The following is a 12,061-nucleotide window of genomic DNA, read 5'->3' as shown; positions in this document are numbered from 1 at the left end:
TCCATATTATAGGCCATGATTTTGGAATGAGATGTTCGACGAGCAGGTGTCCACATACTTTTGTACCTAGCTAGCCTGGTCATGAAAGCTAGTCAACAAGTTAGCCAGCTGTCAAACCTTGGCAGGCGAGATTTAGCTTAGCTATATGTATCCTTTCATACTGCGCTGGCTTAGTTGGCTACTATCACTGAGGTTTCCATGTTGAGACTGGTTAGAGATAAAACGGAGATATACTATTTGAGTGTATTGTATTGTGCAGTGGCATGTATTCATGGATGCCAAGGGAAGCCAGGCTTCCCCAAAAAAAAATCCAAGAAAAAAAGAAAATAATGTATCTTTCGTCTCTCTGTGTTTCATAATTTTCCTTCTCAAGGCATACATTCAGTATCTCACCGGAGAAAGCATCAGAGTGAGCAAAACAGCAGCCCTCTGTCTCAGTATGTGTAGCCCATCTGTCTTATGCTGTCTTGTCAAAAAGAGTATGACATTGTTGATGCCAGCAGCATTGAATGCAAGGGAAGCCAGCTAGCATTTGGCCTCCCTTGATAAAAAATATATAAAATAATAGCCAATCAGCATTGAGCTAAACTGAGCGAGCTCAACTGTGAATGGTCTTAAATTAAAGGGAAGCCAGTTTGGATGTGGCTTCACACCAATTACATCAAAAGCAAAACGTAATTTACAGAAAATAATTGAATTGTTGCATCTCCTTGTGTCATTGTCCTCCAGTGGCAAGCTAGCTAAAATCGTCCCTTTCCTAAATTACCCATGGATGGAGATAGGGATTTGGACTTGTGGTTTTACCTACTTCTCCGTACTAATTAAAGGCGATTCGGATCCAACCATAAATTCATACATTGTGCCCCTGGCCTGAGAGGATGGAAGTTCAATATATAGTTAGATGTAGTAGGCTAACGCTAATGTTAACTAGCTGGCCTGGCGCATCGTTGCCCATGAAAGGAAGTTAGGCTAGCGAGCAAGCATTTTAGCCTAGGACAACAAAAACTGAAAGTGTGTACTGTATGACAGAGTCATAGACTGTTTCGGCAACATGAAAGAGAGAATGGCATTCACTGGCGTTTTTCTACAAGTAGGGTGAGTGAACATGTTTTTTCAACTTGCGCGCACACACACACATAAATTAGTCCATGGACAGCTACATCATATTAGTTTACGTTGATTGGACCAAATTGTTTTTGTTATATTTTAGTTGTCCCTGTATTAGACTAAGCATAGGTGATTTGATTATGTTGAAATGTTGAAGTTGAAATGGTGCTGGGATAGTGGAGGCAGCTCCTGTTTTCTTTGCGACTTGCGTTAACTTTCCATGGTTCAATCCATAGTTGTTTAGTAGTCCGAAAATGTCGGAAACATCAACTTGTTTGACCATGCAATATGCTTTGTGGACTTCACCGGACAGATGCTGCTCTCCGGTTTTGTGATGAAACAAAGGTGTGGTTGAAGTTATTCTATTGTCTCAGCCTTAGGTCTATATCATGGTGGCAAGGCATAAGAACTAACAGGTTATAGAGTAAACAACGCAATTATCACAACACATAGGTTGTAATATGGCTTTATTTTTCTGGCTTGGCTTCCGCAGTTACTTTACCCACGCTCCGCTACTTGTATTGTGTTGCTAGCTATTACATGGCTCGCAGTCACTGAGGTATGCTCGCAGTGGACACTGGTCATAAAATACTAGTCTTCCGAGAAGAGATTTGAATTACATACTCTGCCATACAGGCTAGTGTGTGTTGGAGGTAGTAGCAGTGGCTGAAAAATCCTTAACACAGCATTCTCGCCTATGTGTAAATATGTTTAACTAAAGCCATGTATTTAAAGGAAACTCACCCGGCCGGCCATCTTGGTGTTTGTTGTCGTTTTTCAAATGTCATTTAGCATAAAAGTTCCCAACACCGCTGACAGTACAACCGTGCGTTAAACTCCACTACAGTCTTGAAAATTGGAGTGGGCGGGATCGCCGTCGCTTATGAAGTTATGTCATCACGTACACATTGGCGACGAAATCTTTGTACAAACTACAGATTATCATGTATATTGACCAGATACTCAAGTGGCCGCTCAAACGAAAAAAAATGGAAGGCAGTCGGGAGGAGGCAAGATCAGGTGGGACCATTCTAGCCAATGAGGGTTAAGATACGCGTGGCACAAAACCGATATAAAGAGGGGGGGGGTTCAAAGTTGCCGGGATATCACGTGTCCTATTTATATCAGTACATTCATAACAACCTAAGCATTACGAAACTTCTATTAGATGAAATAAACCTCACGTATCAAATAAACCATTACTTTTGTTTGGGACCAAATTCGACACTATCATTGAGCTCCATACAAACACTGCTTGGTGAGCAAAAAAAACTACGAAAAAAACGCCACCTGCAGATTTTGGGCCGTTATCCCTGTTGCTTCACCTCTTCCTCTCTGTAAAAGCCCACTGGAAATCTTTGCCAGTCCTCCACAGGTGCAGTAAGTACATTTATCCCAGGTGTGTACATAGGCTATTAATAACACGTTTCGAAAAACTGCACAATCAAATAATCTAATCTTTAACTGATTCAATATTGTGTTCATAATTAGCTGCTTTTAACACACACAAACTAAAATCGATATATTGTACATTATAAACTGGGTGGTTCGAGCCCTGAATGCTGATTGGCTGAAAGCCGTGGTATATCAGACAGTATACCATGGGTATGACAAAACAATACTTTTTACCTTTCTAATTACATTGGTAACCCGTTTATAATAGCAATAGCCAATATACCACAGCTACGGGCTGTATCCAGGCACTCCACATTGTGTTGTGCGTAAGAACAGCCCTTAACCGTGATATATTGGCCATATACCACACCCCCTCTCTCAATAATGTGAATTTCCAAGTTTGCAAGTATACAAATGATCAGAGAGACCATCTTATAAAGTCAAATGGAAAAGTGAATACCTTATTGCAAATAGGCTGATCAATGATCCATCATCAAAACACTCAACAAAAAAGACAGAACTAAAACACTTTTGAAAAAAAGATTTATTTTGAACTCATCTGAACATCAGATATACTCGGTAATTGTTGGTCAGCAAGAACCGTTTGTACATTTGATATTGATGTGTATAGAAATCCAAAACAAGCAACAATACTTTTTTGGGTTTGGAAAACTGGGTGAAGCTGTTGGATGGCTTTAGGGGCTATATTACATACCTGTCAAATATCAATTCAAAATAACAAAAATACACAAAAGTTGCTTTTGAGGGGCCAAGGGTCTTATATCTACTCTATTTGCTGTAAAACTGTTAGACACCATTTATGTAAACAATAAAATCAAATAGGTCCATCATGTTTCTGCTCAATGTTATACCTACATTTACATGACATCTAGTCACCTCAAACCACCTCAAGCTTTTAGTTTAAAATTACATGTCAACATTTGTCTCAATTTATGGTTTTACACATATAGGCCCTACCTAACAGATAAACAGAGATGTGGACATCCTTGAAATTGGACTTCCACTAGTGAGTGTTTAATGGCTGTGCTTTTTGTCATCATACTGAAAAACTGAAATGCTTCACTGACAACAAAAGAGGGAAATAAGCTTGATGTCAGTTCAGTGCAGTTTATGGCACTTTAATATTGGAGAACTCTAGTGCACAATAAACAAGTCATGAACTCTACGCAACAATGAACCCTCTGAAACAAGACTTGAGCGAAAACAGAATATCATGGTCTTATCCAGTGCATAAACACCATGTCAGAATCCAAATCCTTCCCTTTTCAACTCAATGACTAGGTTTCATTACACAAACAGGTTCATAAAATGTTTACATTGCCTTCTGTAAAAAAACAAAAAAAACAATCCAAAGCTGTCATTGAAATTGTGGTTTAATGCCCTTTGATGGGACGAGGCCATTTTCCAACACAGGAACATTTGCCCAACAGGAGTAAAGACAATACAGTATTCATAACCCTCTAATGCAGTTCACAACATGGCAATCCCAGAGTTGACTGGACAGGGATTCTTCATACTGCATACACTTCTCTTCCCTTTAATTTGACGGTCTCCTTCCTTCCACCCAGTAAGCAACTAGAGGCACTCATTATTCACCACCCAGTTGAAGCTGCTAGTCCCAGCAGACATTTAATTCAAAGGCCTTGGTCTAGTAGACCTTAATTTCTACACTGGGCATCCAAATCAACTGAAGTCACTTGTCCGACAACGGGCACCCAACATCCTACCCATATTACCTTAGCACAAGAGCACATCAGAGGGCTAAAATGGCCCAATCGAACTTTACCAAGGTCAGTGATATTTTTTTCCAAGAGGCAGACAAAATCCTTAAAAAATACATAATATGCATTTTTGAAAATGACAAATGAAAAGAAACAATTGTTGTTTGGTTACTAGCATACCACACTAGGGCTAGGCATTAACAATGGATAATCGTTCACTCGGGATCAGACAGACGCTCAGAGGCAAATCAATACATCTCCATTTCTGCACCCCTAAATTATGTTGCAGCAAAACGTTGAGGCAAAGCAGCATTGTGAAATGGCATCCATTCTGCTCTATGTACTTATGAAGGGGACAAAAGTGTAATCTGATTTATTTTAGTTACAAAACAAACGCAACCCGAATAAAGTGAGGATGACAACCATTTGAAGTGTCATGAAGGGGAATTGACTGACTGTTGGCATGGATATGATGAGAACACCAAGAGCTAGAGGGAGCTCTTTGACCAAATGTAACTGCCAGGATATCCCAATGTTTTCTAACCAACCTTCAACTAGCTAAAAACCATGTGCTTTAGAAAGATATGAACAGAGAGGGAAAAAAAGAGACCGCCTTGACCAAAAGCCTTGTCCCTGCATGTAAAAGAAGCGGGGTTGGTGGCGCTCGCTTGTGGTCGATATTGCACCTTTGTGGGTGGTAACGGAGTCAGCTGGAGGCTTTGTAAGCCCAATCTTTATTCTACAGGAGATAAACATATGTGTATTTTTCTTTCTTAATCTTTTGTGGTTGTACAATATTCCCTGATGGCCTGCTGTGGCCGATGAGATTTTAACAGAATCCTGAAAGAAGAACATCAAAGAAGAAAACAAAAAACGAGAAGAAGAGATTATGAAATTGTCCATTGAGGGAGAGGGGGAACTTTCATGAACCGGGAATCCTGTTTTTGTTGCAGTTTGTTGTGGGACTTTTTTTTTTGTCGCTCTCCTTTGTCCCTTTCTTAAAATGTTACACACACTGGTCACACACACATCCGTCACTGTGCTGCTGTGGTCTCGCCATTTGTTCTGAGGACGAGAAAGACATAAGATCTACAAGTAAGCACAGTGGTTTAAAAAGTCTTCCTTTGCTGTTTGGAAGGTTGCAGTGAGTTGTTCAATCTGACAAAACATGTGACGTGTGCATGTTTCTCTCTTGAAGAGCCCTACCTATGTTAGCTTCTTCGCTTTGTTGTAAAGCGAGTCCACAACTTTGCTCATGTTCTGAATAGTTTCCAGGGCCGCTCCATAAGTCTTGTCAACAGGTGGCTCGTCAAATATGATCAAGACACCCTCGCCTTGGTCCAGGATCCCTATAATGAGTCATACAGGCATTTTAGACTACATTACATTTCACTGAACGAAAGATGCGCAACACAAGTAGAGGTATGATACAGTCCTTTATACCAGACATGTACCAATCAAACCGGCAATTTACCATGAAACTTCTTGTCCAGGATCATCTGTGACAATTTCCTCTCGACATCCGCCTGATGGAAATAAAACATATCCACTGACTACTGACAATATTGAGGACATGAAGGCATAGAAGATTTACCATGTGTGAATCTTATATCACTGGACTGAATACTTGGCGAATTTTCCCTTTTCAAATGCCAAAGATTTTAAGGTAGCAAAGCAGAAACCTCCATACCTTTGAAAGTTTGATGAGACCTGATATGTGTTCAATCTGGAAAAGTGCAACGCCATGAGGGATTACGATTTAGGAGTGGTTAGCCACATCTTTCATGAATTTCATTCATTTAAAAACAGTTATAAATCCAACATAAAGCAATATTAACGGTCCCAGGATGAACATGCGGTACCTGTACTCTGGAGAAGGGTTCGATGACACGGATAAGGTTCCCTTCCAGCAGGTTATCATACAGCGTGGCCAGGTGGGTTCTGATGATGGGGTCATTCCTCAACTCTGCTGTGTATTCTGTAAGGGCCTAGAGATAGAGGGGGGAATAGGAGGAGGAGGAGAGAAAGAGAAGAGAAAGAGGGTGAGAGGGGAGGTGAGACAAGGGAGGATATAAATGGACCAGTCACAATAGAGATCCTCAGAGAAACAAACATAGCAGCAACAATGAGGGCTAAAGGACGGTCTTACCTTTTCAAAGTCAGCTAATGATCTGTTCTTGCTGGCTTGTGCGACGCATTTCAGTGCATCCGTCTGCAAAGGGAGGGAGGTAGAGACCATGGTCACACAGGTACCAACCAATTTAAATGTATTACACAATGAAAGTTGAGAAAGACCACCCAACCACCCCACACACACACAAATCGCGGGTTCTTACCTGTCGGCCCACATGCCGCAGGGCCAGTTTTCCGCTGATCAGGGACTGCACCTCTTCTGGTCTGAAAGCGAACAGCAACAGAGGGTCAACCCAGTCCGAACACACCAAGCCATACCTGTATGCTTCATATCATTGCAACACAGCTAGGAGGTAGTATCACTTACAGGCTGAGCATGATCTTGCAGAGCAGCATGTATTTGAGACCGGTGATGGCTTTAGGGTGGTCGATGGAGTCGTAGCCCTCGAAGGCCTCAAAGAAGTAGGAGTAGGCAGTCTTCCAGTCCTTCTCCGAAGCCGCGTGGACGATCCCTGCAGGGGAGGAAGCATGGTCAGTCGTCCACACTAAGCATGGCACTTTTCCACCTCAACACACAGCTCTTCTCCATTTGGGTCAGAAAACTAATATTGGGTGTTACAAATGAAGACAGTAGCTAGTTTTCCATCCAATTGGCGACAGATTGTCATGTGAATATTCTAAAATCCGCACACACAAAAAAAGCGCATTTTCCAACCAGAGATTTGTTTAATCAAATAGACTTGTTGAGGATAAAAGGGCTGTGCGTGATTACGTAGTCATATAAAAATAACTTTTGCTGTTAAATTCCCATGTACCAAATAAAAAATACAATTTAAATGGGTTTACATCGCATTTTCAACTCCACTGATTGTTTTGTCAGAAAAAGGTTGCGGTAGATTTTTTTTATTTTTTATGATTGGGTTACCCATTAGCCGACGTCAATGGCGACTCCTAGTCTTACTGGGGTCCAACACATAACGAAAAAGACATTACAGACAAAAGACTACAATTTAATGTGCCCACTCTGATCTTGGCTAGCCAACAGCTCGCAGATGCAGTGCGGGTATAGCCTACTACATGAGATTACTATGGACAAAAGAGCAAGATAATTTTTATTTGTCAAATGGCAGCCCAAAAAATATAAAAGTTTTATCGTCACATACACCGGATAGGTGCAGTGAAATGTGTTGTTTTACAGGGTCAGCCATAGTAGTACGGAGCAAATGAGGGTTAAGTGCCTTGCTCAAGGGCACAGACAGATTTTTCCCCTTGTCGGCTCGGGTATTCGAACCAGCAACCTTTCGGTTTCTGGCCCAATGGCTACCTGCCGCCCTAAGCATCGATCATTATGTCACCAGAATGAGACCCTCAATATTTATTGGAAAGGAGCATCAAACTAATCACTGTGCACTTTCACCACCCTGTGAAGTTCATCATAACTTATTTAATCTGTAGCCTGCATGCTTTCCCAAGTCTTAGTGGAAGGTCCACACAACATATCGCATGACTACAAGGTTTCTTCGATATGACAGTTATTATAGCAATATTTGTGCATAAAGGCGTTTCCACTGCCATTTCTCCCATTAATTAATTTTACTGAAACAAAAAGATCCCACCTTGTCTAGCGTATTTTGTTTTGTCGACATTTGGAACGTTTACCAACAAATTAGCTGTTTCCATCAGGCCTGTCGTGAAATGTTTTATCCAACATGTACTTTACTCATAAAAAGGCTGGATGGAAACCTGGTTAATGACTGGTTGAAATCTCTGGTAAATGGATACACAATGTGCACACAAGCCATCTTACTGATTGATTTACAGTTCCATAGATTACTTTATCAGTAGAACAAAACATATACAAGAGTTCTGAGTGGATGCTATTCTGTTGTACAATGTTCTGTTGTTTCTGCCAAAATAACTGCTTAAGCTGCCATTCGTTTCTAAGCCATTGAAGAACACTGTAGGGAGGCTTGGATGGAGGCTCGTTCACTGGGACTGACCTGACATCATGTCCAGGGCGGCCTGCAGCTTGGGGGGACAGTAGATTCCGTTGGCCGTGGTGCGGGCGGAGGTGAGGGCGGCGCGGGCCTTGGGCAGGTTGCTAAGCGCGTGGTACGTCTTGCTCTCCTGCAGCTGCACCTCCACCAGCAGCGCCTTGTCGTCCATCTTCTTCAGCTCATGGAGCAGCTGGGTGCCTGAACACCAGAGAAACACAATAAATGGTCATTTAGAAGACACTTTTATCCAAAGTGCCTTACAGTGGAGTTAACACAGCATCTGTATACAGTACGTGGTCAACAACCCTGGTGTTGAGGAATATCAAAGTTCAACTTAGGATCAATTCAATGTCGTTATGAGTCTCGACTTGTTTGACTCCTCATCACAAAGCATCCAGGAGACAGGAGAATGGGATACTGAGTCATGCTACATAGCTTTGGACACAGCTTTGGGTAAACATATCCAAGCATTGCACAATGCTTAGCCCTCCCTGCTCAGACAGATGCTAAGCTCATGTAGCAGGGATAACATTGTCAGTCCATTCAGATGGAGCTGTCACTCACCAAGTGCTAAGGCCTCCTGGTATCTTTTGGTGTCAAAATAGAGTGAAATCAGACGGGCCTGGAGAAACGGGAAGAGAAATGTCACATTGCTACACTCACATTATAGTATAAAAATATGATTAATTTCACTCTGGGGTGGTAGGGAAATGTGTTGAGAAAGACAAATTCAAATAGTCTCCAAACTAAAACATCAGAGTATAGGTACAATAGCTTGTCTTCTAGGTGAAGAAGACTTCCAGGCCAGCTCACCTCCAGAGCCTGCCTGAGGAAGGTCCTCTTCTCCACCTTGGCCCATTCGATGCATTCCAGACACAGATCCACCTCCTGGCCTGTGGCTGCCTCCATGTCCAGGAAGAGGTCCAGCAGGGAGCGGACCAGCCGGGCCGCCTTGGCCTTACTGATGGAGATGAGGAACGGCCGCACAAACTTCAGCAGACCCCCCAACTCTGTGGAAGAATCACCACAGCAGAAAACAGGGCTAAATGAATAGCAACATTAAGCATATCTTGTCTACTAAATAAGCCTATCTACCCAAGGTTGTGTTGTGTCTACTGTCAAACTAGTGATGTTAACTTCATAATAAGCAGTTATTGTCAGAGGAAGGCCCAAAAAATTGTCAAAGACTCCAGTCACCCAAGTCATAGACTGTTCTCTCTGCTACCGCACAGCAAGCAGTACCGGAGCGCCAAGTCTAGGTCCAAAAGGCTTCTTAACAGTTTCTACCCCCAAGCCATAACAGCTAAACATGGCTACCCGGACTATTTGCATTGCCCCCCCACCCATTGACTCTGTACCGGTACCCCCTGTATATAGCCTCGCTACTGTTATTTTACTGCTGCTCTAAAATTATTTGTTATTTTAATTGTTTTGTTATCCATTTTTTACTTAACACTTTTTTATTTTCTTAAAACTGCATTGTTGGTAAATGACTTGTAAGTAAGCATTTCACGGTAAGGTCTACACCTGTTGTATTCGGCGCATGTGGCAAATAAAATTTGATATGATTTAGTTTATTTAGTAAATATTTTCTTAACTCTATTTTCTTAAAACTGCCTTGTTGGTTAAGGGCTTGTAAGTATTGTAAGCATTTCACAGTAAGATCTACACCGGTTGTATTTGGCGCATGTGACAAATAAAATCTCATTTGATTTATTGTGTACTCCAGCAGTGGTTCCCAACCAGGGGTACTAGGACACCAGGGTACTTGGCCTATCCACAGGGGGTACTTCATGAAATCATAGGCTTACTGGTCAAATGCACATGAGGGGGTACTTCAGGGGTACTGTCCCAGCAGGGAAAAATTCAGTTGGTGGTACAGTAACCAGAAAAGGTTGGGAACCACTTTACTACAGAACAGTTAGGCAATGGCACATACAGTGAATCACTGTGCAGTTACTGGATGAATCACCCCCAAGTTCCTCTAGTTCGACAGCCTGGCAAATAGACCAGATTATGTGTTTGTGTTTTGAGTCTCACCTGCAGCCTGTCCTGTTTTGGCCAGGAGTGACCCCAGCTCCAGGATGCTCTGTTCCTTAACTCGAACGGATTCTTCATCACTGTCCTGGATATTTCTCCTCACTGTGAGGACAGGGAAAATAATGCACTGATTAACTATTTAACATTAACTAGATATTTTCATACACTGACAGTCTCCTAGTCTTAACTATTTTTTGTGTTCCTTATTGTCTTTCCGAGTTACTATTTATCTGGATCAACTAGGCTAACAAGTCAACAGCTAACTTAACTGGGGCCCTGTGACTAAGGCAATTTGTGGACAGCCACACAGGGAATAGCATGCTACAAAGTTAGCTACAGAACTGTCAACAAAAGCTAGCTAGGTATCTAACGTTAGTTAGCTAACCGTTTACTAAAGATAGCTTACTTAATGAAAAACAGTTAACTTGATCTCACTGTTAATTCGGTAACATAAGCAAGCTACCTAGTTAAGTTAACTATCATTTTAGAGCATTGACTGTAGGTAACGTTAGCTATATTGTATATACCCCAAAATCCATTCAATTCTCAAGTTCATTGATGTATCTAGCTACAGTAGCTGGCTAACTAGCTGTAACATAGGGTGCTTGACTAACGTTAGTTAACTAGTAACTTTGAATTGTATTGTGTTACTGTAGCTACACATATGTTTAATAAAAACAGCATAAATAGTTAGCTAGCTAACGTCTTTTTGCCGTTCATCATGGCCTAGTTAGCTAGCCAGCAGTGACCACCTAGCTAGCTAGCAACCCCACGATTCTACAGTGAGTCAGCACGACACATAAACCGGCTCTTGTCAGTGTATAAAACTGCCTTTGCGGTGACTTAAATCGAGCAGAAATACGAAAACAAGACGAGTCTTTCTCATCTGAATGCCTACAAACATTACTTACCAATAGAATGTAGAATATCAATAGAGGCGTTACGATCTGTGCTAATAAGAGACTGAGCTCTCTGAAACTCAACCACTGCCGCAGCCGCCATCTTACCTATTCAAAAGCTGCCTGCCTACAACAGTCAAGAATGCGATAGGAAATACGTAAACGGGCTACGCAGAGAGGGAGCCAAATATACATTCTGGGGATTGTAGTTCAGTGTTTAACTCTAAGCAGTTGCTATAAATTATAACACAACGATCCTATTTTGCCATGCTGACTCACCTTATCAAATAAATTGTAGCAGAATGTCATGATCATTTTACTTAGGACCACCAATCAGATTTTAGTGTAGGCCTACAGGCCTATTTAATCCAAAGTGGTCTGTTCATGAAATAAGTGAAAATTGAGATGGATGATAGCCTATAAGAATTTGCTGGATCATGTGTTTATTAAGATAGTAGGATGTTAAAAACAATTAATACACCCCTACTAGGTCTGTACAACGACAGCTAGACACTTGAAAACGGGATGATGCATCAGAAGAGATTTCATCCTGCACAATTTCAAATAAATAGACTAAATAAATAAAATAAAATATCAGGTTATTCCTAAACTAGGATTTTATTTACGCCCCTCATTTTAATAGCTTAGATGCGATCTAAAATGTAGGTTATTAATAAATACAGATAGTTTTCATGTGGACATGTATTTATTGGCTAGGCCTACTTGTATTGTGTGATTGAAACAGCCC

The 12,061-nt window shown here is 41.4% G+C and overlaps 2 protein-coding genes across 2 annotated transcripts in view; both read right to left on the bottom strand.

Moving 5' to 3' along the window:
* LOC121547409 (vesicle-fusing ATPase) overlaps positions 1-2,101 on the bottom strand; it is a 51,539-nt gene extending 49,438 nt beyond the window's left edge. The window contains exon 1 of the mRNA XM_041858717.2: positions 1,852-2,101. Within this exon, the coding sequence (XP_041714651.1) occupies positions 1,852-1,863 (12 nt within the window). The 5' untranslated portion in view covers positions 1,864-2,101. The remainder of the gene's footprint in view (positions 1-1,851) is intronic.
* A 929-nt stretch (positions 2,102-3,030) lies between these two features.
* On the bottom strand, positions 3,031-11,448 carry LOC121547344 (26S proteasome non-ATPase regulatory subunit 11B). Its single transcript, XM_041858603.1, has 13 exons — positions 11,326-11,448; positions 10,415-10,516; positions 9,188-9,384; positions 8,939-8,996; positions 8,378-8,572; positions 6,745-6,889; positions 6,581-6,641; positions 6,394-6,456; positions 6,107-6,232; positions 5,935-5,970; positions 5,719-5,770; positions 5,451-5,593; positions 3,031-5,309 (listed from the first exon to the last, which is right to left on the bottom strand). The coding sequence occupies exons 1-12, from the start codon at positions 11,414-11,416 to the stop codon at positions 5,451-5,453; spliced, it is 1,269 nt and encodes a 422-aa protein (XP_041714537.1). The 5' UTR covers positions 11,417-11,448; the 3' UTR covers positions 3,031-5,309.
* Positions 11,449-12,061: the final 613 nt, after the last annotated feature.

Source organism: Coregonus clupeaformis, chromosome 1, assembly GCF_020615455.1.
Source record: "Coregonus clupeaformis isolate EN_2021a chromosome 1, ASM2061545v1, whole genome shotgun sequence".
NCBI classification, from domain to species: domain Eukaryota; kingdom Metazoa; phylum Chordata; class Actinopteri; order Salmoniformes; family Salmonidae; genus Coregonus; species Coregonus clupeaformis.
The sequence above is the reverse complement of the archived record's forward strand: the minus strand, read 5'-3'. Positions and strand labels throughout refer to the sequence as shown.